This window comes from Mytilus edulis, chromosome 11, assembly GCF_963676685.1.
Source record: "Mytilus edulis chromosome 11, xbMytEdul2.2, whole genome shotgun sequence".
NCBI lineage: Eukaryota > Metazoa > Mollusca > Bivalvia > Mytilida > Mytilidae > Mytilus > Mytilus edulis.
Window position 1 is genome coordinate 30,537,686 of NC_092354.1, and position 20,506 is coordinate 30,558,191.

A 20,506-nucleotide genomic window follows, 5' to 3' on the forward strand; every position below is an offset into this window, starting at 1 on the left:
ATACATAGGATAATGGAGTGTTAAATGTTTGCATCACGTGACAGCATGCAATTCTAAATAATTATTTCAGGAGGAGGAAAATACAACAAAACAGACTAAAACAAAGGAGATGGTACTCCAAAATAGAATCGGCTTAAAAGATTCGACAGGGGAGGTTGAAGTAACACTCTGGAGGGATCAGGCAAACACCACATTGCCAGTTGGTTCTACGATAATTCTGGTATCGGGATCGTTCGCCCTGATTACATGTTTGCCCTAGGTTTGTTCGCCTTGATAATCCGTTCGCCCTGAATCCTTAAGTATTATATTTTTTTTAATAGAATATGGTTTCTACAGGAACTACCCATAACATGGAAACATGCAATTATTATCCCACATATAAATCCTGGTAAATCCCACTCCGACCCCTTGTCATATGGACCAATCTTCTTGATTTCAAATTTCAATAAAATTATAGAGAAAATAGTTAATAATCGCTTTAAATGGTATTTAGAAAAAAATAAGTTGTATGCACCCACCCAAAGTGGGTTTAGAAAAAACAGAAGCACATTAGAACAGTGTATTAGATTAGACAATGACATCCAAAAGAGCTTTTTGAAAAAAGTTAGTCAATATAGGTATATTTATTGACTTCCAAAAAGCATTTGATATGCTCTGGAAACACGGTTTTAACGCATTGCAAAGAAATTAGTACTGTATAAAGTGGTATCATTGTCAATGAGATAGATAACAAATAACCTTACAAGCTATGCATTTTTTTTAATTCATTGTATATATAACTGTATATCTTAGCTTTTGTGCAAATTATACATTTAATTTCATATTATTGATTTTTCTTAATTTTTTCAGGTTGGCACAACAGGATCAACACTGCAGTGTCCGTGCCTACGACCTAAAGCGTGACATTCAATGGAAGTAACCCATTCTTGAAGAGAAGATCCAGACGGCATGGGACCAATACATGGGCAATGTGATCACAACAACCCACTTCTGGAAAGTTATTGCCAAACTGTACAAGCCGTCCGACAATCTACTAGACAACGTTCAGCCACTGCAGTAAAGAATTTTAGATCAACACTTTGAACTTTGAACATTTTTATGTATAGCTTAAGTGAACTTTGAACACTTTTATGTATAGCTTAAGTGAACTTTGAACACTTTTATGTATAGCTTAAGTGAACTTTGAACACTTTTATGTATAACAACACTTTGAACTTTGAACATTTTTATGTATAGCTTAAGTGAACTTTGAACACTTTTATGTATAGCTTAAGTGAACTTTGAACACTTTTATGTATAGCTTAAGTGAACTTTGAACACTTTTATGTATAACAATGAAGATTAAAATTTAACATTATGTTTTACTTTGAAAAAATTGCATATAATGTTAACTTTTGTTAGTTCTTTTGGTGAACAGATTTGTGAGGGACCGTCTCAAGAGACATAGGTATACTTTTCCGGCGCTAAATTTAAATAAAGTCCGTTTAACATAGAAAATAGGTAGTTCCTATTGATTTAAGGATAAGTTGGGTGGAATTATATTCATAAAGTGAATTTGTGAATAAATAAAGTTTAAGATATTCAATAGTTCCCTTTTAAGAAAGGCTATTGGTCAGAACAGTTATTTGTTGTGTTTTTTGTTACTTTACTATTGTTGAATTTTAATATATGCAATGTATTGAACTTTACTGATGTTATTGGTATAATAAATATTATAGTGGGAACATTCTTGTTTAGTTAATTTAGTGAAACATTGAAAAACAAGACCTATGTTCCCAGTGTATCCTGCTGATCGAACCTAAGCGAAGTACTACCACTACGTGTCCCAGGAGGACAATATTATGGCATTGTTGAATTGTCGTTGACCCCCCCTCCTCCTACAATATATTTATTGTAGAAACCGTATAATTGGATCTCCTCATACTGTAAATGACAAATTTATTTTCCATTACCTTTTGAAAAATAAGTGCATCGATCAGTAAATAACGTATAAAGAAGTAAGTCCGGTAAGGACTCGTTTTGGCCTCAAATTTCAGTTTCATCTGACGAAAGATTTTGACCATTTTTTAAACACTTTAATGTCTATTTCACTTGATTCAATTAGTTTATGTGAAAGATCTTAACTGATTAAGTCATTAAAAACGACCCGATTGAAGCTCAAATATGAAAAATCTCGCAAATATGCCAAAAACGTCACTTTTCAGATGATTTTTGTCAAAAATTGAAAGTGGCCGCATCCGTGTTCATCCACAACTTTTATATATGTTTTTTATGATCATAAAATACAACTTACATTGCAATATACAAGATGAACACGAATGCGGCCACTTTCGTTTTACAGGAAAACCGTCTAAAATTTAACTTTAATAAATGATAGAATTTTTAAGATTTCAGTGATTTAGCATGACTTAATGGTGCTACAACCCGATATATGTGCATTGTATTCTAGAAAACAGCCCATATTTATATAGCAGAAGCATTTAACTGTCCAATAAATAACTAAAAGATATCATTTTAACAATTTTGTAAAACTGTTATATTTTTGGGCCAAAAAGGGGCCTTACCGGACCTACTCCTTTAAATCGATTCAATTGTTGTCAAACGCAACCTCACCTACGCCAAACGAAGGTTATTATAGGTAAATTTTCTGCAACTTTAAACACTTACATGATATATCTCTAACAATTTTCTTTCTTGTTAGTCATGTAAATTAAATTGGAGGAAATTATTTTAGCAAGTTACAGGACATGAAGTGACTATTATATTTTCTTACGTCACTCAGGTAATAGAAAATAAATTTGTAGTTTATAGTATTGTGGTAATGAAGGAAAAGATTTAAATCGTATGCATTTAGCTTACCTAAATATGAAATCGTGGAGCAAACTGCACACAGGAACCAAGTTCTGGTATGGATACCAATGCACGTGTTGTTCATTCAAGAGTGTAGATAATAATGTCCTCGTTCACCGGAGCTGCGTTGATGGGGTCTCAAAGTAATCCCGGAGTACCATCGGTTGTTTTCGTAGGACGTATGAGGTACAGTAAAGGGGAGTAGGATTTATCAAAGGTACCAGGGTTATAATTTAGGAACATAAAAAAGCTATCCATTGTGTTGAAGTCTTGAGTGGGAGGTGATGCCTTGATGTAGTTTAATAATTGAGTTAATCCTGAATTGGCATCAGAAATAAACAGTACTTCTTCTTTAAAGTAAATGTAGATTGTTGAACTATATTTTGAGTATAAAATGTATAGGTTTTGAGGAAATGTAGATTGTTGAAATATATTTGGAGTAATTATGCTGTGTTTCTCACGAATAGTTCACGAATCTCCAAACAATGTTGAAGCAAATAACTTTGTATAAACAACAGTAAGACAATTTAATGTGAAAATACTTTTCATAAATCCTAAACAAATCATTTTCGAATGACCTACATTAAAATGCAATGCCAATCAAATAATACTCCACAAATTCCTCAATAATCATTTTATCAGGCTGGAGCTCTACAACTGGGTCAGTAAACACTGTACTTCACTTGATAAGATATCAGCATACTCCTGGTCATCAATATTAACTAGTTTATTCTGCAGTTTAGAGAGATATAATCAACATCAGAATTTTCTCCTGCAATTTCTTGTTGATCATATTCCAAATCAATATTAAAGTTATGTATTACTATATTTGGTTGATCAACCAACACTGAAACATCTGTATCGTCCTCGCTTATTTCACCAGAATCAAGTATTGAGGACCCCAAGGGTGACTGGGATATACAACTATGGTCACTTGGTATTCTCCCGACCGGCAGAAGAGGGACGTTAAATCTGAAGCCTCGTGTAAAGAGAATGTCACGCCCTTTGAACGTAAAGAACCCTTGCAACAACTCTTTGAGGGGTCTGAAGGTGGCCTGTTGCAAGGCAAAATTTCTGTCCCTATCCAATATACCCTCATTTTCCAGTGGCAGTCCAAATTTTCCCGACCATCATCCCAGATTGCCTCTTGTATTTGTTGTGAACTTGTTCTCGTCCTGCATATGCATGAAATATTTGCCACTGGACGTTAAGCAACCAACCATCAATCAAGTATTGAGGTGGTATTGTCCTCACTGATTTCACTACTGTTCGCAGATCTTCTAGAAGTATGACACATTACGACAAGAAAAAAATGATGACATAAAAATAACATACCCAATAGGACACTGACAATAGGCAAAATAAATTGTCAAGGTTTTCTGGTCAGTTGAAACAGTAACTCACACTTAAACTTGATAGCGCTGGGCTGAAGGACACAAACCGGCTTGTGCTGTGGTTGCTAGTTTGAACTAACCCGTCAAAGTACATAATTGCACTGTTTTTTGCTTTCTTCAGTGAGCTTACAGATTGGATATATCCAGTTATGATGTCTTGAGGTGGCTCTGTGCGTTTCATTGTGTTGACGTTTCAGAATGTTTACTAGATGAAAATGGCAGGAGATAGACAGAAAGGGCAGGAGATTTTTCTAACCCGAATGTGTTTTCGGATGCTTTTTGAGTTTTTCATAATTTTGAACGATAAGGAAGAATAACTCAAATATTGCCATGACATCTAGCGGACCCAAATTTTTATAGACAGATCGGCGCGGAGTAAATTATTCGGGTTAAGAAAGTAAAAATCGAAGTTTTGTTGTAGCTAAAAAAGATCAGACTGTTTTTGGTCGGGTCTTTATGTGAAATGCAAATGAATATCAATTTTTATTTTTCAGTTCGAAAATTGAAATGTGCTTTTTATTTTTTATTTTTTTTATTCATAAAATTACGTCCTTGTTTTTATTGGTTTTGCAAACTATTTTATCATCTGTTATACATGTATGATCAGAAGCATTTTTGGGGTGTTCAGTTTTAAGGGACAAGTTTGATTATATACAGGGAATACCAACAGTGGCGGATCCAGAGGCACCCCCCTTTTGCCATGGGTTAGCACCACCCTTTCGAAAATTTCTGCATCCGTCCCCGACCAGAAACCTAACAATGCACTATCGGTGGTGTAGTGGGCATATTATTATTATGGTTATTTTTGTTTCCAGTTTTTGGAGAAAAAAATAATTTGTTTTTGATTCTGAGAAAAAAAATTGTTTTATTCTCAGTTGCCACTATATGTAATGCTAAAATTGAAAGAAAAAAAATTGTTTTCCACTTGTCGCGAAAAAAATAGATAAAGTGCCAATACAACAAATCTTCATTCAAATCACAATACAGGTCATTAAGTAACTAAATGTTTAAGTATGGGTCAAGTATGGCTTTTAAGTTTGAACACAATGTCTTTGTTCACATCAAGGAATTGTATTAACAATGAATGGAATCTGGATGCAGTAGCTAGACTTCTTTGATCTCATATGATCTCATATGTGTTTGGAAAAAATGTGCTGTAGCACCTGCCAACATTTCAAAATGCCCATGGGGTTTTTATGTGCGAGATGGGTCTCTTTATCCTACAAAATCCTTAAAGGGGCCTTCAAAATCATTTAAATGTTGTTTTTTGGCTTCTGTATACTTTAACAAATGTGGACACACTGAAATGTCTCGTCTTTTCTAGTGTTGATAATATAATTTATGTTGAAAGTATAAAAGCATTGTATACCACAAGCATTACATTAAATTAACTGTACTTGAAATGAAGGAGAGATAAACCCTTTCAGACATAATGGAGTTCATATACACTCATTCAATACAACACATCAAGTTTACCTATTACTAAAAGTATCTCTGAATAAACATCATAAAAAAATAACCTTGACCATTAATGAACCATGAAAATTAGGTAAAGATCAACTAACATCAACTAAACAGACATACACACCTTACAATTATTCCCTACACCAAATATAGTTCTACTATCCCTATAGTATCTGAAAAAAGACCAAACCATTGATGATTTAACATTGACCAATGAACCATGAAAATGAGGTCAAGGTCAGATGATTATTGCCAGATAGACATGTACACCTTACAAACATTCCATACACCAAATATAATTAAGTGGATGCTAATAGTATTTGAGAAATAAGACCAAAACACAAAAAATTAACTTTGACCACTGAACCATGAAAATGAAGTCAAGGTCAGATCACACCTGCCAGTTGGACATGTACACTTACAATCATTCCATACACAAAATATAATTGACTGAATGCTAATAGCATAACTGTCTGTATGCGGTATGGGCTTTGCTCATTGATGAAGGCCATACAGTGACCTATAGTTGTTAATTTCTGTGTTGTTTGGTCTCTTGTGAAGAGTTGTCTCATTGGCAATTACACCACATCTTCTTTTTTTATATTTAACATATATAGTACTCTTAACATAAGATATGGATAATTTTTTTATGAACCATAACTTTGGACTAAATCATCACACCTGAACAAAATTCAAATTTGATCTACAACTTGTCATGATAAAACTATACACCAAATATTAAATCAATATCTTCAAGAACAAAGAAAAAAGTGTGGAAAGCTGAATTACTGGACTGACGAATGGATGGACAGACAGACAGACTGAGTGCAAACCTACTTTCGACTTTACTGGTAGGGGACAAATAAATGCCCGCAATTATTTCTGAATTGACAGTAGTTCTTTTATGTGTGAAGTTATGTGATATTTGATTTTTGTTTATTTTTGATTCGTGGTTGACATCAACATCACAATTTTAATTTTTAGCAAATAATCAATTGTGTCATTGATAATCAAGACACATGGAGGTTATTGTGGGGACGACACAACAGATTGGTCCGAAATAGCCGACAGTCAACTTCCAGATTGTGAAGATAATACATAGTATGTAGAATTCATATTTAATTTAAATCATTACATCAATCGTGTATAAAAGACAATTTACATAAAAAAAAAGTTCAGATTGGTATTCTTTTTTTGAAAATGACTGAAATAAATATTATTATTTGAATGTGTTATTTTTCTGTTACTATATTTTTCTTATTTTGGAGTTTAATTGATCACTTTATTTTGTTTCAGTCCAAGAAGGATTAAGTCCGACATCTTCAAGTGTATCAGAAACGTGTTCACCAGATTCAGATTTAATTCCGCCAATCCCTGATAAATTGAAACTCAAACAACAGAAAAAAAGGAAATTTACAAAGGAAAGGGTTAGAAACTTTTTATGTTTTTGAAATTTTAAACTTGGCCAGGATTATTTTTATTTCAATTCTGATTGATGCAATTGACATAAAATTCCATAATACACCAAATAATGTTTATCTCTTGTATTGCGACTTTTAGTGCATTAATATTGATATTGATAAATAAAAAATTAGTATTGACAATTACACATAATATTCCATTCCAATAATAGTTTCCATTTATTTGCAGTCGCCGATTATAGAAGATCTAGAGTTGGAACAAGATTTGGAGTCTTACCCACCTAGTCCGAAACTGTTAAAGAGATTTAAAAAAAAGTTATTACATTGATTGATTGTTGGTTGCTTAACGTCCAGTGGCAAATATTTCATGCATATTCAGGACGAGAACAAGTACACAATAAATACAATAGGTAGGTTGTTGTAATAGAGGCCATCTAGGATGCTGGTCGGGGAAATTGGGACTGTCACTGGAAAATGAGGGTATATTGGATAGGGACAGAAATTTTGCCTTGGAACAGGCCACCTACGGACCCCTCAAAGAGTTGTTGCAAGGGTTCTTAACGTGCAAAGAGCGTGGCACTCTCTTTACACGAGGCATCGGATTTAACGTTCCCTTCTGACGGACGTGACTGCGAACTTGATACATCCCGCACAGCCAAACGGACGCCCCACTTCGGCAAGCGTTTTACTGCCGGTCGGGAGAAGACCAAGTGACCATATTTCTATACCCCAGTCACCCTTGGGGTAAAAAGTTATTACAAGGTATAACATTACAAAAGATACAACATAGGGTAACCTACCATATGAGACTTGTATGAATGTTCCTCATGCATTTTTACTTTTTATTGGATTTGATGCTGTTTTTTCTTCTTATCTAAGCTGTCATAAATGTGTCAATAAACTTAAGATATGAAAAAGAAAGGATACGGGGCATGCGCCAATGATTAAAAACAACCCAATGAAACATTAGAACCTAGAAAAATAACATTATCTAGGGGTTGTCGTGTGGTCTTCAGTAGTAAGCGACAACCCATATAAAAAAGATGTGGTATGATTGCCAATGAGACAACTATCCACAAATGACCAAAATGACACAAACATTAACAACTATAGGTCACCGTACCACATATAAACAAAAGAAATTATTTTCCAAAACGAGTGTCATCACAAAAAAAGTATCAGTTTTAAATTTGTCTGATTTTGACAAACTAAATACATTTTATTGATTACTGATTTTTTTTAACATATTCAGCTATAAAAGGTACTGAAATGAAAAATGAAAGATTATGCATGGTGGGGGTGAAATAAAAAGTGTCTTTTGACTCCCTCTCCCCTACATTTATTGCTGGAACATCCCTCATTGTTGTAACACATAAACACATTTGGTAGTCAGATTGCTTTCAACCATAAACTATAGTGATATTTTTCTTCTTCAGAATGCTAAATTTAAAAGTTTTAATTAATTTGTGATGATATTTCTTTTTTACTTCCATTTAGGCAAGATGTTATCTCTCATATCAAAGAGATAGAATATGGAACTGGCAGCCAATATTGATATAATGTGGTACTAGTAGCTCCAATACCATCATGGGCTGAAGACATAACAGGAATTGTGTGTAATCAGTGACACGTGCCCTTATTATTTTACAAAAATTAACAGATCTATGTAAGTTCGATTTCAAATTCTACCAAAATTTAATTTTTATATAAGCAACATGTAACGAATATATACATACATCCTGTGTGCAAATGCGATGACTATAAAGGGTCCTGAGTGCACTCAGGAGGTCCTGAGCGGTGTTTAGGCGTACCCAAAAAGGCATACATGAAATTTAACATGCTCATTTTACTTTTCTTGTACCACTTAATTAAGAAAATGAAGGTTTTCATTGCTCGTGTAAAAATGCGCGTTTGATAATCGTACAGGTAGACATAAAAAATAATTTTGTCGTTCAATGTATGAAGGCATATATACATGCATCACTATATAACAACAAATGTAACGAAGAAGCACAGAAAGGCATACTAAGTACATCAAATTTAACATACTCATTTTGCTTCTCTTATACAACTTAATTTATCTATATAAAGTCTACACTGAAAGGATAGAAGGTTTTCATTGCTGGTGTAAAATTACGCGTTTGAAATTCGCACAGGTAGACATAAAATAATTTTGTCGTTCAAAGTTTGAAGGCATACATACATGCACAGTCACGTAAAGTTGATATAACAAAGTTGAAACAACAGACTCAACAGTAAATGTAATAATAATAAATAAAATATTACGTACATTTTCACGTCAAATGTATAACATAACTAAAGGCTCTAAAGAGCCTCTCTAAAGAGTCTGTGTCGCTCACCTTGGCATATGTGAATTAAACAAAGGAAGCAGAGTGTTCATGACAAAATTGTGTTTAGGTGATTGTGATGTGTTTGTACATCTTCCTTTACTGAACATTCTTGCTGCTTACAATTATCTCAATCTATAATGAACTTGTCCGTGTAGTTTCATGTATGTACTGGTAGATTCTTCCGTTATTCGGAGCACCCCTCGAGAGCTGCGAGGGTACAGTGGAATCCGTGTACACTCCCTTTCAGGATTAATGGAGATGTGTCACTAACGTATTTACAATGTGCAATATTTACAAGGACAATCCCCACCCCAACACAAAGGGAGTGCTAGGACACCGGGATATCTGTTATTATGGTGGAGGAAGCCGAAGTACTCGGAGAGAACCACCGGGACACTCGGCGGAAACAGACAAACCGAAGTGATATCAGTAGCTGATTGATCTCCAGGTCAAAGCAGGGGACAACTTTGACCAACCGAGGCCCCCAAAGTACCCATTCTAGTTTAAACTCCGGTCTGGGTACCAGAGATGTATGTGAGAGGGTGAAAATCACCCTTCTGATGTACTGATATATTTAGCATCCCGAGTCAGACTCGAACTCGGGACCTTCAGTACTGTAGCCATCGGTCTTAACCACTTGACCACGAACTCACATATTCAGTGGAAAATGTTAGTAAAAATTTACAAATTTTATGAAAATTGTTTAAAATTGATTATAAAGGACAATAACTTCTTAGCGGGTCAATTGACCATTTTGGTCATTTTGACTTATTTTTTAGTCTTAAATTGCTGTACATTATTGCTGTTTACAGTTTATCTCTATCTTTAATAATATTCAAGATAATAACCCAAAACAGCAAAATTTCCTTAAATTACCAATTTAGGGGCAGCAACCTAACAACGAGTTGTCCGATTCATCTAAAAATTTCAGGGCAGATAGATCTTGACCACATAAACAATTTTACCCCATGTCAGATTGCTCTAAATGCTTTGGTTTTTTGAGTTATAAGACAAAAACTGCATTTTACCCCTTTGTTCTATTTTTAGCCGTAGCGGCCATCTTGGTTGGTTTGCCCGGTCTCAAAACACATTTTTTAAACTAGATACATCAATGATGATTGTGGCCAAGTTTGGATTAATTTGGCCCAGTAGTTTCAGAGGAAAATATTTTTGTAATCATATCCCAATTCCATTCATCATTTATAATATCTTCATTTTGGTTCATTGGTACTCTTGTATCAGAGTCATCTGATAAATCTTGATTAATGTTAATGTTAGGAAAACTTGAAGATTCTATAAATTTTTGTCCCAGTCCACAGGTTCTAGCACTTTTGTTTTGGCTAAAATCTTTGCCTTGGGCTTCGTCATCATTAGCACTTGTTTTGTAATAAGCATTATTTGAAGCTGCATGTAAATCTTTATTCACTGAACGTGAAATACTCATCCACCGTCTCTTATATTTTTGGCGCCTCTCGTTTTTGTAAATCCATCCCGGAAACAGAAGTTTTAAACAACATGCACTTATGTTAGCTAAAGTTAGTATATCAAAATAAAAATCAAACGAATCAAATGTTTCTGTACTCAAACATTAACTTTAGTTTTTTCCCCGTTCATTTTTAAACGTTTTATTTGATATCTGTCAATATTCATCTTGTCTTTTTATTTAAATGAAACGAATATAAATACGTTAGTAGTTTTTTTTTACAGTTCTGGAGTTAACAAACAGTCAACATGTCTGCTGAAATGAAGTTTCGTCAACTGAGAGTTTACAGTAGTTAATAAACAATTGAAGATGTGGGTGTATGTGTAAATATATTTAGTTACAAAAGTTCTGGTGGAACTGGGACTAACTATATCAATATAAAATTGCAAACCTTGTATGTGTATTTTATTTCCATCACAACCGTTAATGTGAACGTGCTAGTGTGTAAGTGATAACATTGAGAATGGAAATTGAGAATGTGTCAAAGAGACAACAACCCGACCATAGAAAAAACAACAGCAAAAGGTCACCAACGGGTCTTCAATGTAGCGAGAAGTGAGCATGTATGTACTTAGATTATAGGACAGCACGCACACAGCCAAGATATTAGACTTATTTTAAAATTGTAAATATTGTCATTGTAAATATTGTACATACATGTAATTGTCTTCTCTTTAACTATGTGTATTGTTTATTGAGAATAAAATTTGATATTAAGTAGATATGTAGAGCGAGAAAAAGAAAAATAGAACTTGTTACAGACTTTATTATTTTCTTTATTCATAAACTGCAGAATACAAAATTAAATTTAGCCGACAAAATGAAAAGTAAACTGAAAAAGAACATCGAATTGGTTATCTTATTTTTTTTCCATAAACATACAATTCATTGTATTGACAGCGCATAATTTAAATTTAACTGCATTAAACAATCTCAACTATTTTAAACGCAACATTGTACAAACAACACAATTCATAAACATTGATAAAGATAATCCAATTAATTTTGTTGATTGGATAATAAACGGCTTAGTAGTTGTGTAATCAGTGACACGTGCCCTTATTACTTTACAAAAATTAACAGATCTATGTAAGTTCGATTTCAAATTCTACCAAAATTTAATTTTTATATAAGCAGCATGTAACGAATATATACATACATCCTGTGTGCAAATGCGATGACTATAAAGGGTCCTGAGTGCACTCAAAAGGTCCTGAGCGGTGTTTAGGCGTACCCAAAAAGGCATACATGAAATTTAACATGCTCATTTTACTTTTCTTGTACCACTTAATTAAGAAAATGAAGGTTTTCATTGCTCGTGTAAAAATGCGCGTTTGATAATCGTACAGGTAGACATAAAAAAGTAATTTTGTCGTTCAATGTATGAAGGCATATATACATGCATCACTATATAACAACAAATGTAACGAAGAAGCACAGAAAGGCATACTAAGTACATCAAATTTAACATACTCATTTTGCTTCTCTTATACAACTTAATTTATCTATATAAAGTCTACACTGAAAGGATAGAAGGTTTTCATTGGGTCGATTCGTTTCTGACTAATTCGGTATACACCGACCACGTGGTCGATCTACACCGGACCAACCGTAGAAACGAACGAACCGACTATATACAATATGGCCGATTGCAGTGCTATTTGTGTGGCAACTTGTGTTGCCATGGAATTGATGGAATCTTCAGATGATGAGTCAAATTTCCTTTTGGAAAGGTATTTTATTTTTAAGAAATATACTACCTTGAGCTAATTTGTTGATTTTTCCTACTATTTGTTTGTATGTGTAAGCATGTGTGTAAAGGGGCGTGACCGGCATGTATACCATCCCCCTTCATTTTTATTGCTATAAAAATAACATCATTCGGGAATTCGGGATTTGGCCGATTTCTTTTCCTTACTTTTTTCGTGAATTCGAGATTCGGCATTTTTATTTTTTTATGAATTCGCTCCTGGACAAGTTTACCAGATTACCCTTCATAAAAAAGTGTGGCAGTTTATAAAGCCAGCATTCTCAGAATAAACAATTGTACTAAAAATAATATCAAATACATTTATCAAGCATATCAATTCTTCACTGTTCAACTTAATCGTTTTCCTATTGGATATTTTGAATATTAAATTGTATGTATCAGAAAATATACATCTTTATTTTCTTAATTTCAGTGATCGAAAGGATCGTCATAAAACACAGGACTTTTTCGAGTGGACAGTTCCAAGATATTTCCCAGATATGTTCAAGAAATTTTTTAGGATTTCACCTCAGTCTTTTGAACTTGTATGTCAACTGTTAGGAGCTAATGAACAATTGGCAAAAAGAACATATCGAGGGGGACGACAAGAAATACCATTGGAGAAAAAAGTAATGATCGTTTTGCGATATTTAGCATCACAAGAAACTATTTTAGGAATAAGCGATCGGTTTAATATAACTGTTTCAACATTTACCAAGTACAGAGAAAAGGTTGTTAACGCAATAAATGATCTTCTCCCCAGATTTGTTCAGTGGCCTGAAGAATTGGATTCTGTCGCAATAAAGTTTAATGAAATGGGGACATACGAATTTCAAAACATTATAGGGGCAATCGATGGAAGCCACATTCCGATTGAGCAGCCATTGGAATGTCCCAATTCATACTATAATAGAAAAAAATTTCACTCTGTAATTTTACAGGCCGTATGCAAAGACGATCTTAGTTTCGTTAACATTTGTGTAGGTATGCCAGGAAGATGCCATGACGCTAAGGCGTTTAAGCATTCTCATTTATCTGAAATTGGAGATGAACTCTGCAGGCAAGGACAATATCACATTCTAGGCGATGCGGCTTACGCACTAATGAGGTGGCTTATAACACCATTTCGCGACAATGGAAATTTAACAAGAGAGCAATATAATTTCAACAAATTTCTGTCATCCAAAAGACAGGTAATTGAAAGAGCCTTTGCGTTGTTAAAAGGACGTTTTCGTCGTTTGAAATACGTTAGCATTAGAGATATCAAGTGTATTTGTAAAATAATTTCAGCCTGCTGTGTTCTCCATAATATCTGCCTACAAAGTGATGAAGACATTGCTGAATTTATTGATGCAGAAATTGATGAATTGGACGCAAATTTAGGGGAGAACTTTCCAGTGAATGCAGACAATGGAGAAGGTATCTTGAAGAGAAACAATCTAACTATCGAATTAAACAGAGTCAACAGCTAATAAATGACAATAAACATTATTTCAACTTTGAAATGTTATTCAAACAAATACACCCATGATTAAAGTACATTATGTAGATTTTATTGGTTTTAGTGGCCTTGAGTTGTTTTGTATGTTTTAGCCGGGATGTTGTCTCTTTGACATATTCCCCGTTTCCATTCTTATTCAATAAAAATACTGAAGAAGATATGGTATGAGTTCGGATGAATAAGCAAATTTAGGTTACAGTAGGGTCTTAAGCACAAAGCTTTCAAGTTTGCTCACACTAAACAGCAAGCTATAAAGGCCCAAAATTACCAGTGTTCAAAAATTCAAATAGGAAACCAAAAAAAATATGCAACATATGTTTGTCTTGATGCTGAAATGCTGGATTCAAGAATTTCATAAAAATGAAATAAAATCATCAGTTTGTGTATATTTAATAATAAGTATATTCTTCAGGTATACTCTGTAACAATAAAACAAATAAAACACATATCTGTGTGGAAACAATTAAACATAAAAAAAGTGTCAACAAGAAATGAGATCTGATACAGAGTTACATCTGGATCTACTTTTTTGCAATGTCTTTCATGACATCTATAAGACTTTTGAAGCATTCCATTTTTTCCGTGTGTCGCCTTTCTGATGCCTCAGCCAATAACTCGAAACGATCAGTTGTCTTCTTTTTCTTCTTTTCTTTAGCTATTAAGAATAAAATAATCATAGATTTTATAAATATATTTTCAAAATTACATCGATTCCAATCATATGGTAATGTACTTATTTCAGTCGTGTAAATTGACTAGTCACAAAAGTGGTTGTTATCATAGAAAGTAAGGATGCTGTTAATATATTTATCATAATTTTCATAATTTCATATTTTTCTGGTATTATTATTTTTGTTGTTTGAATCAAAACGTCTAAATTTGTGTTGTATAATACATGTAATTCTGATTTTTTTTTGCTGTATATAATTTAATGTACATGCATGTAGTCCCTACCCTTTAGCATCCATTTTGACATCCTGAATGAAATTTAAACTCGATTTGTTTCGTCATCTTGTCACATGTTTGGTATCTTGGCGTAGTGGTTGGAAACCTAGTCAGGTAAGCAACTCTAATAAATCCAAAAGGATTTCCTAAAAAACCTCCCATCTCCCTTTGGTTTATGCTTTTTACAATGCTATTTCGGCATGAATGACCAGCAATGTTACACGACTGATGTAAAAGATACCCCCTCCAGGAATTCTTAGTGAAAGGCGTCATGAGGTCAACTGAAATATACAAATTTCTATATTTTTTTTTTAATTTTTAATCCAATTACAGATGTTTGCCTACATAAAACCTTATTCTAAGTTGTAGCCAGACATTTTGAAAGAAGGTGTGTATAATAATTTCATTTCTACAGCATTTTCACATAGGAATTTGACATCTATTCTGTAAGAAGTGTTGTGTGTTATGCCACTAATATTGGATTACAATTTTGCAAATATAATTTTTAGCTAGCACGTTTTAGTCCAACGTTTGGAAGTCATTGCATGTGTTTAAATGTACCCATAATAGTTTAGTTTATTTGTTGTAAAGTAAACTGGTAAAAAATAATTATTTTTCAAGAATTCATGTTCTAATTCAAAATACTAAATACATTTTCAAAAGTCATTACATGACGTGTTTTAATGTAACCATAATAGTAGGTTTTTTGTTGTAAGGTAAAATGGTAAAAAGTCATTTGTTTTACAGTTTTATTACCTTGAGGTTCAGGACATGAAGTAGACACTTTCATTTTTCTCTTGGAAGGCGTTGGGTTACTAGTTTCTTCCTCTTCACTGGAACTTTCAGCTGCAAAACAAGAATAAGATACTTATTTCCAAGCAATAAGCAGTTCAACGTTTTGAATCATTTTTCAAGAATTCTATTTCGATTTAATTGCTGCATCTTTTTTTTAAAAAGTCATAATACCTATGTTGGTGCAATTCTAAATATCAATACATATACAAATTAATTTACGACAAAAGATTATAAAATGAATATATTATATTAATTTACCTCTAAATAATCAATACATGTATATATGAAATACAACCCAACTCTGTGTGAAACTCAAGGTTGATTCTGTATATAAATGATATCATAATAAAAAAAAGTACCTTTTTTAGGCTTACTGGAATCCAACAGATATTTTGGTTGTACATCATGTTGGCTTTCAAACACTGTAAATTCTGTTGGGATTTCAATGTTACTCTCGCCACTTGTTTTTAGTTTCTTTTTCATTCTTTCAAATCTATCCTTCATACTTCTTATTTTGATCCTACACTGCTCTGGAGTAACTTGTATTGAGAGTTTTTCCGCAATCTCTTGGGATATTCTCACCCATTTATTTTTTATGAAGGATTTACTCTTCTCGTATTTATCATACAAATCAAGCAAAAATTTTTCAGAATCTTTAGACCATGTTGAGCTTGTCGATGGTATCTGTTTGGCACTTGTGCTGGCTAGGCTAGTGGCACTTGTGCTACTTGTGCTGGCTTGGCTAGTGGCACTTGTGCTGGCTTGGCTAGTGGCACTTGTGCTGGCTTGAGTGCTCATACTAGGCATATCCGTAGCTTGGCTAGATTCCACTCTCAGGATACTAACAGTTACCTGACCATCGACATAATCCCTTTCTTCCAAAAATCGGGACATAGCCTCTTCATCTGCAAAGTTCAAACACATTTTAAATCATTGAAGTTAATGACGCTAAATATTTTGATGACAACGCTGACCATCTAAAAGTACAAAAACCGATAAACAAATAAAATGCAAGCACACTGCAGTCGTATTTCGGACATGTATGTAAGCAAGTGGTATATATTTATTGTATAGCAATATTGATTCCCCATAAAAAGCAAGGTAAAAATATTCCTATATTGCACAAGTTCTATTTTGCACCTGATGGCTCCAGAGAAAAATTGATGATTTCATCAAGGACAAAAATCTTATTATAAAATCCATTTGTGGCCACGTTTGTGGCATCATCTTTACAGAACCTAGTAATTACATTATTGGTTTTTAGTGGGGCCACGGTTGCTCATTTAAAAATATATTCTTAAGGTGTGTATTCGTTTGGTTATTTTGTATATAATAATTTAACCAATTTGTTTCAAGCATCACCAACTTACCTCCGCTTTCTAACTTTAGCAACGTTACTATGTCTGTTCTTACTATGAATTTTCGGAATATTTCTCCATCTTTGACAACAGAAATGATTGCAGTTTCTCTCCTGGCCGGCAACTTTGGAAGAACTCTGGAATTCAAAGAAAAGGTTCTTTTTAAAATTTAAATTGTTTAGAGAAGGGCGGATCCACAATTTAATTGCAGTTCTAAGGGGCTGTAAAAAGAAGAAGAAAATTGAAGTCTTTGTGATAATTTGTGTACAAAAACAAGATGTCATGCAATTAAATTACAGTATATGCTTTCCCAATTAAAGGTATGTGGGTGCAAGTCCACAAATTTATGCTTCAACTCAGCACATGTATGTGTGATCCTCAGCAGGGGCGGATCTAGTCCAAATAATTATGACGTCTTGCAAGGCTTTTTTATATTTTTATGTCATAAAAAAGTTATAAAAAAGCCTTGCAAGACGTCATAATTATTTGGTCTAGGGCGGATCCAGCAATTTTCAAAAGGGGGGGGGGGGGGTGCTAGTCCTTTAATATATAACCTCTGGAGGCGATATTTTCTATTTACATTATTATTCTAATGATTTCTTTTTACTTATTTTGGTATTTTATATTTTTTTTACTTTTTGTTGTTTTTATTATCAATGTGCATAAAATAGGGGGTGGGGGTGCTTACCCAGGACAAAGGGGAGAGCAAAACATATGTCCCGATACAAATGCATTGATTGGCCAAAATAAAGGGGGTGCTACCCCCCCCCCCCCCCCCCCCCCCCATGGATCCACCACTGCTCAGTATGACAGTATGATCATGTTTGATCATGTTTTAATGCAACATGCACCCAACACAATCAAGATTCTATTGTTAAATATATTTTCGTTCTTTGGTTTTACATGTAATTCAATAAATTTTACTTCAGATACATGTAAAATGAATTATTTACAAATTATTCCGATTTATTCTTATTTTCTCAGTCAAATTTTCCCACACTTACAACTTTTCCGCCATCTTGGACATGAATCGTCGCTTCAGTTCAAACGGTGCATTCCGGATTATTCCGGTTTATATTTTTTTTAGAAACGAACGTAAAACCTGTTGCTCCGGATGATCCGGGTATGTTCCGGATACCAGAAACGAACCGACCCATTGCTGGTGTAAAATTACGCGTTTGAAATTCGCACAGGTAGACATAAAATAATTTTGTCGTTCAAAGTTTGAAGGCATACATACATGCACAGTCACGTAAAGTTGATATAACAAATTTGAAACAACAGACTCAATAGTAAATGTAATAATAATAAATAAAATAATGTGTGGTTCAAAGTATGACGGGATACATACGTACATTTTCACGTCAAATGTATAACATAACTAAAGGCTCTAAAGAGCCTCTCTAAAGAGCCTGTGTCGCTCACCTTGGCATATGTGAATTAAACAAAGGAAGCAGAGTGTTCATGACAAAATTGTGTTTAGGTGATTGTGATGTGTTTGTACATCTTCCTTTACTGAACATTCTTGCTGCTTACAATAATCTCAATCTATAATGAACTTGTCCGTGTAGTTTCATGTATGTACTGGTAGATTCCTCCGTTATTCGGAGCACCCCTCGAGAGCTGCGAGGGTACAGTGGAATCCGTGTACACTCCCTTTCAGGATTAATGGAGATGTGTCACTAACGTATTTACAATGTGCAATATTTACAAGGACGCAACCTTGTACAAACAACACAATTCATAAACATTGATAAAGATAATCCAATTAATTTTGTTGATTGGATAATAAACGGCTTAGTAGTTGTGTAATCAGTGACACGTGCCCTTATTATTTTACAAAAATTAACAAATTCTACCAAAATTTAATTTTTAGTGGAAGAAGACGTCAAGTCTTCTGAAGACTTAAGGGGCTGACCATTGGCATTGAGTCTCCGTATGCCGCATTCATTTCGTGTATTACAATTTCAAAACAACTTAGATTCCTGACACCGATTTTTACACATGATTAGGCATCTGAATCATTTAATTTGTAAATTATGATTGTAAAACAATCACTATCGTAAATATGACCCTTTTATTTATGTAAATTATCAGATTTCATCTCATCCACATGAACGTTATTTGTTTACTTGTAACAGGATGTTTTAACTGTAGATATTTGTATTACGCATGCGTGAATTTGGTATCGGGACAACTCGCCCTGTTTACAAGTTCGCCCTTGAAGTTACGAATTTGCAATCCTGCAGACAAGAAGATTTTGTTTTTATATAAATAAAAAGGATATATAAAGTGTTGTCTTTATTCATGGTTTTCCTTTGTCATGTGAATTAGATGCCCTTCGTAACATACATGTGAACCTCCCGTTTAGGAGAAAAAACTCCCGTGTATGAAATTTTTCAGACGCCATATTTGATCATTTCTTACTACTGTACGGGTGTAATTGACACCTGGGTTAAATTTTACCTGAACATCAAAGAAGATGTATAATTATATGGCTTCACTCGACAGCTTGGGTGTCAAACATACTGGAAATCAACGATGTTTACCTCCGGCTAACTGCCGTTGTGTTATCAAAACGATGTGTATTGGGAATATTGAAATACTTTTTTGTTACTTCCCTTTGTTTTATCCTGTTTTCAGTTATTTTGCTTTTAAAAATGTAAATTGTAAAAAGACTATAAATGATTAATATTTTAATCAAATAATCATAAAAGGATGTTGATTAAATGAATTTAAATGATTTTGGACAAATAAAAAAATTAAAATTTATAAATTATTTTAGCAATCTAGACCTCCTTTCAAGGATTAAATTGAAGTTTATATCATAATTTTGTTTACAACAAAATGTTCTTTTAATTAATTTACGATGTTGCAAATATACATGTGGAGCTTATTTCTTTCTTATTTGTCTATACATTTACAAATGATAAGGAGATGAAGACATGAACAAAAATATATACAGATAAGATATATAAATATAATGATTCATTTGCTAGCAGTGAACAATCATTTGTCAAAAACAAAACAAAACAAAACAAGAAACAGATTCTTCTTATTATTTTATTTTATTCAAATAGAGAGGCAATAATGGAACTATAAACATTACAATTTGATGGAAATTTGAAGAAAAAACACAATTTCTACATCATTTGGTTACATTTATGACAAAATTTATGTCGATAAAAAAACAT

The 20,506-nt window shown here is 33.5% G+C and overlaps 3 protein-coding genes across 4 annotated transcripts; 1 reads left to right on the forward strand and 2 right to left on the reverse strand.

Moving 5' to 3' along the window:
- The first annotated feature begins 12,507 nt into the window (after positions 1-12,507).
- LOC139495469 (putative nuclease HARBI1) lies at positions 12,508-14,263 on the forward strand. Its single transcript, XM_071283747.1, has 2 exons — positions 12,508-12,696; positions 13,147-14,263. The coding sequence occupies exons 1-2, from the start codon at positions 12,605-12,607 to the stop codon at positions 14,183-14,185; spliced, it is 1,131 nt and encodes a 376-aa protein (XP_071139848.1). The 5' UTR covers positions 12,508-12,604; the 3' UTR covers positions 14,186-14,263.
- A 325-nt stretch (positions 14,264-14,588) lies between these two features.
- On the reverse strand, positions 14,589-16,576 carry LOC139495470 (uncharacterized). Of its 2 annotated transcripts, none has more exons than XM_071283749.1 (3): positions 16,314-16,576; positions 15,916-16,005; positions 14,589-14,869 (listed from the first exon to the last, which is right to left on the reverse strand). In XM_071283749.1, the coding sequence occupies exons 1-3, from the start codon at positions 16,456-16,458 to the stop codon at positions 14,736-14,738; spliced, it is 369 nt and encodes a 122-aa protein (XP_071139850.1). In that variant the 5' UTR covers positions 16,459-16,576; the 3' UTR covers positions 14,589-14,735. The 2 variants fall into 2 exon arrangements, with proteins under 2 accessions (XP_071139850.1, XP_071139849.1); XM_071283748.1 differs by lacking the exon at positions 14,589-14,869 and adding an exon at positions 15,166-15,440.
- On the reverse strand, positions 16,475-18,465 carry LOC139494172 (uncharacterized). The gene is made up of 4 exons (XM_071282346.1): positions 18,317-18,465; positions 17,325-17,449; positions 16,563-16,859; positions 16,475-16,479 (listed from the first exon to the last, which is right to left on the reverse strand). Exons 1-4 carry the CDS (start codon positions 18,337-18,339, stop codon positions 16,475-16,477), a joined length of 450 nt encoding a protein of 149 aa, XP_071138447.1. The 5' UTR covers positions 18,340-18,465.
- Positions 18,466-20,506: the final 2,041 nt, after the last annotated feature.

What these genes read in the sequence shown, in the direction of transcription:
- LOC139495469 (XM_071283747.1), top strand. Translation starts at nt 12,605, where the DNA reads ATGGCCGATTGCAGTGCTATTTGTGTGGCAACTTGTGTTGCCATGGAA. An exon ending in TCAAATTTCCTTTTGGAAAG is followed by an intron (nt 12,697 to 13,146) that starts GTATTTTATTTT and finishes TCTTAATTTCAG; the next exon opens with TGATCGAAAGGATCGTCATA.
- LOC139494172 (XM_071282346.1), bottom strand. Translation starts at nt 18,339, where the DNA reads ATGTCCAAGATGGCGGAAAAGTT. An exon ending in TCCAAGATGGCGGAAAAGTT is followed by an intron (nt 17,450 to 18,316) that starts GTAAGTGTGGGA and finishes TTTGAATTCCAG; the next exon opens with AGTTCTTCCAAAGTTGCCGG. An exon ending in GCTAAAGTTAGAAAGCGGAG is followed by an intron (nt 16,860 to 17,324) that starts GTAAGTTGGTGA and finishes TGAACTTTGCAG; the next exon opens with ATGAAGAGGCTATGTCCCGA.
- LOC139495470 (XM_071283748.1), bottom strand. Translation starts at nt 16,458, where the DNA reads ATGAAGGATAGATTTGAAAGAATGAAAAAGAAACTAAAAACAAGTGGC. An exon ending in TTCCAGTAAGCCTAAAAAAG is followed by an intron (nt 16,006 to 16,313) that starts GTACTTTTTTTT and finishes CTTGTTTTGCAG; the next exon opens with CTGAAAGTTCCAGTGAAGAG. An exon ending in TTCATGTCCTGAACCTCAAG is followed by an intron (nt 15,441 to 15,915) that starts GTAATAAAACTG and finishes TGTATATTTCAG; the next exon opens with TTGACCTCATGACGCCTTTC.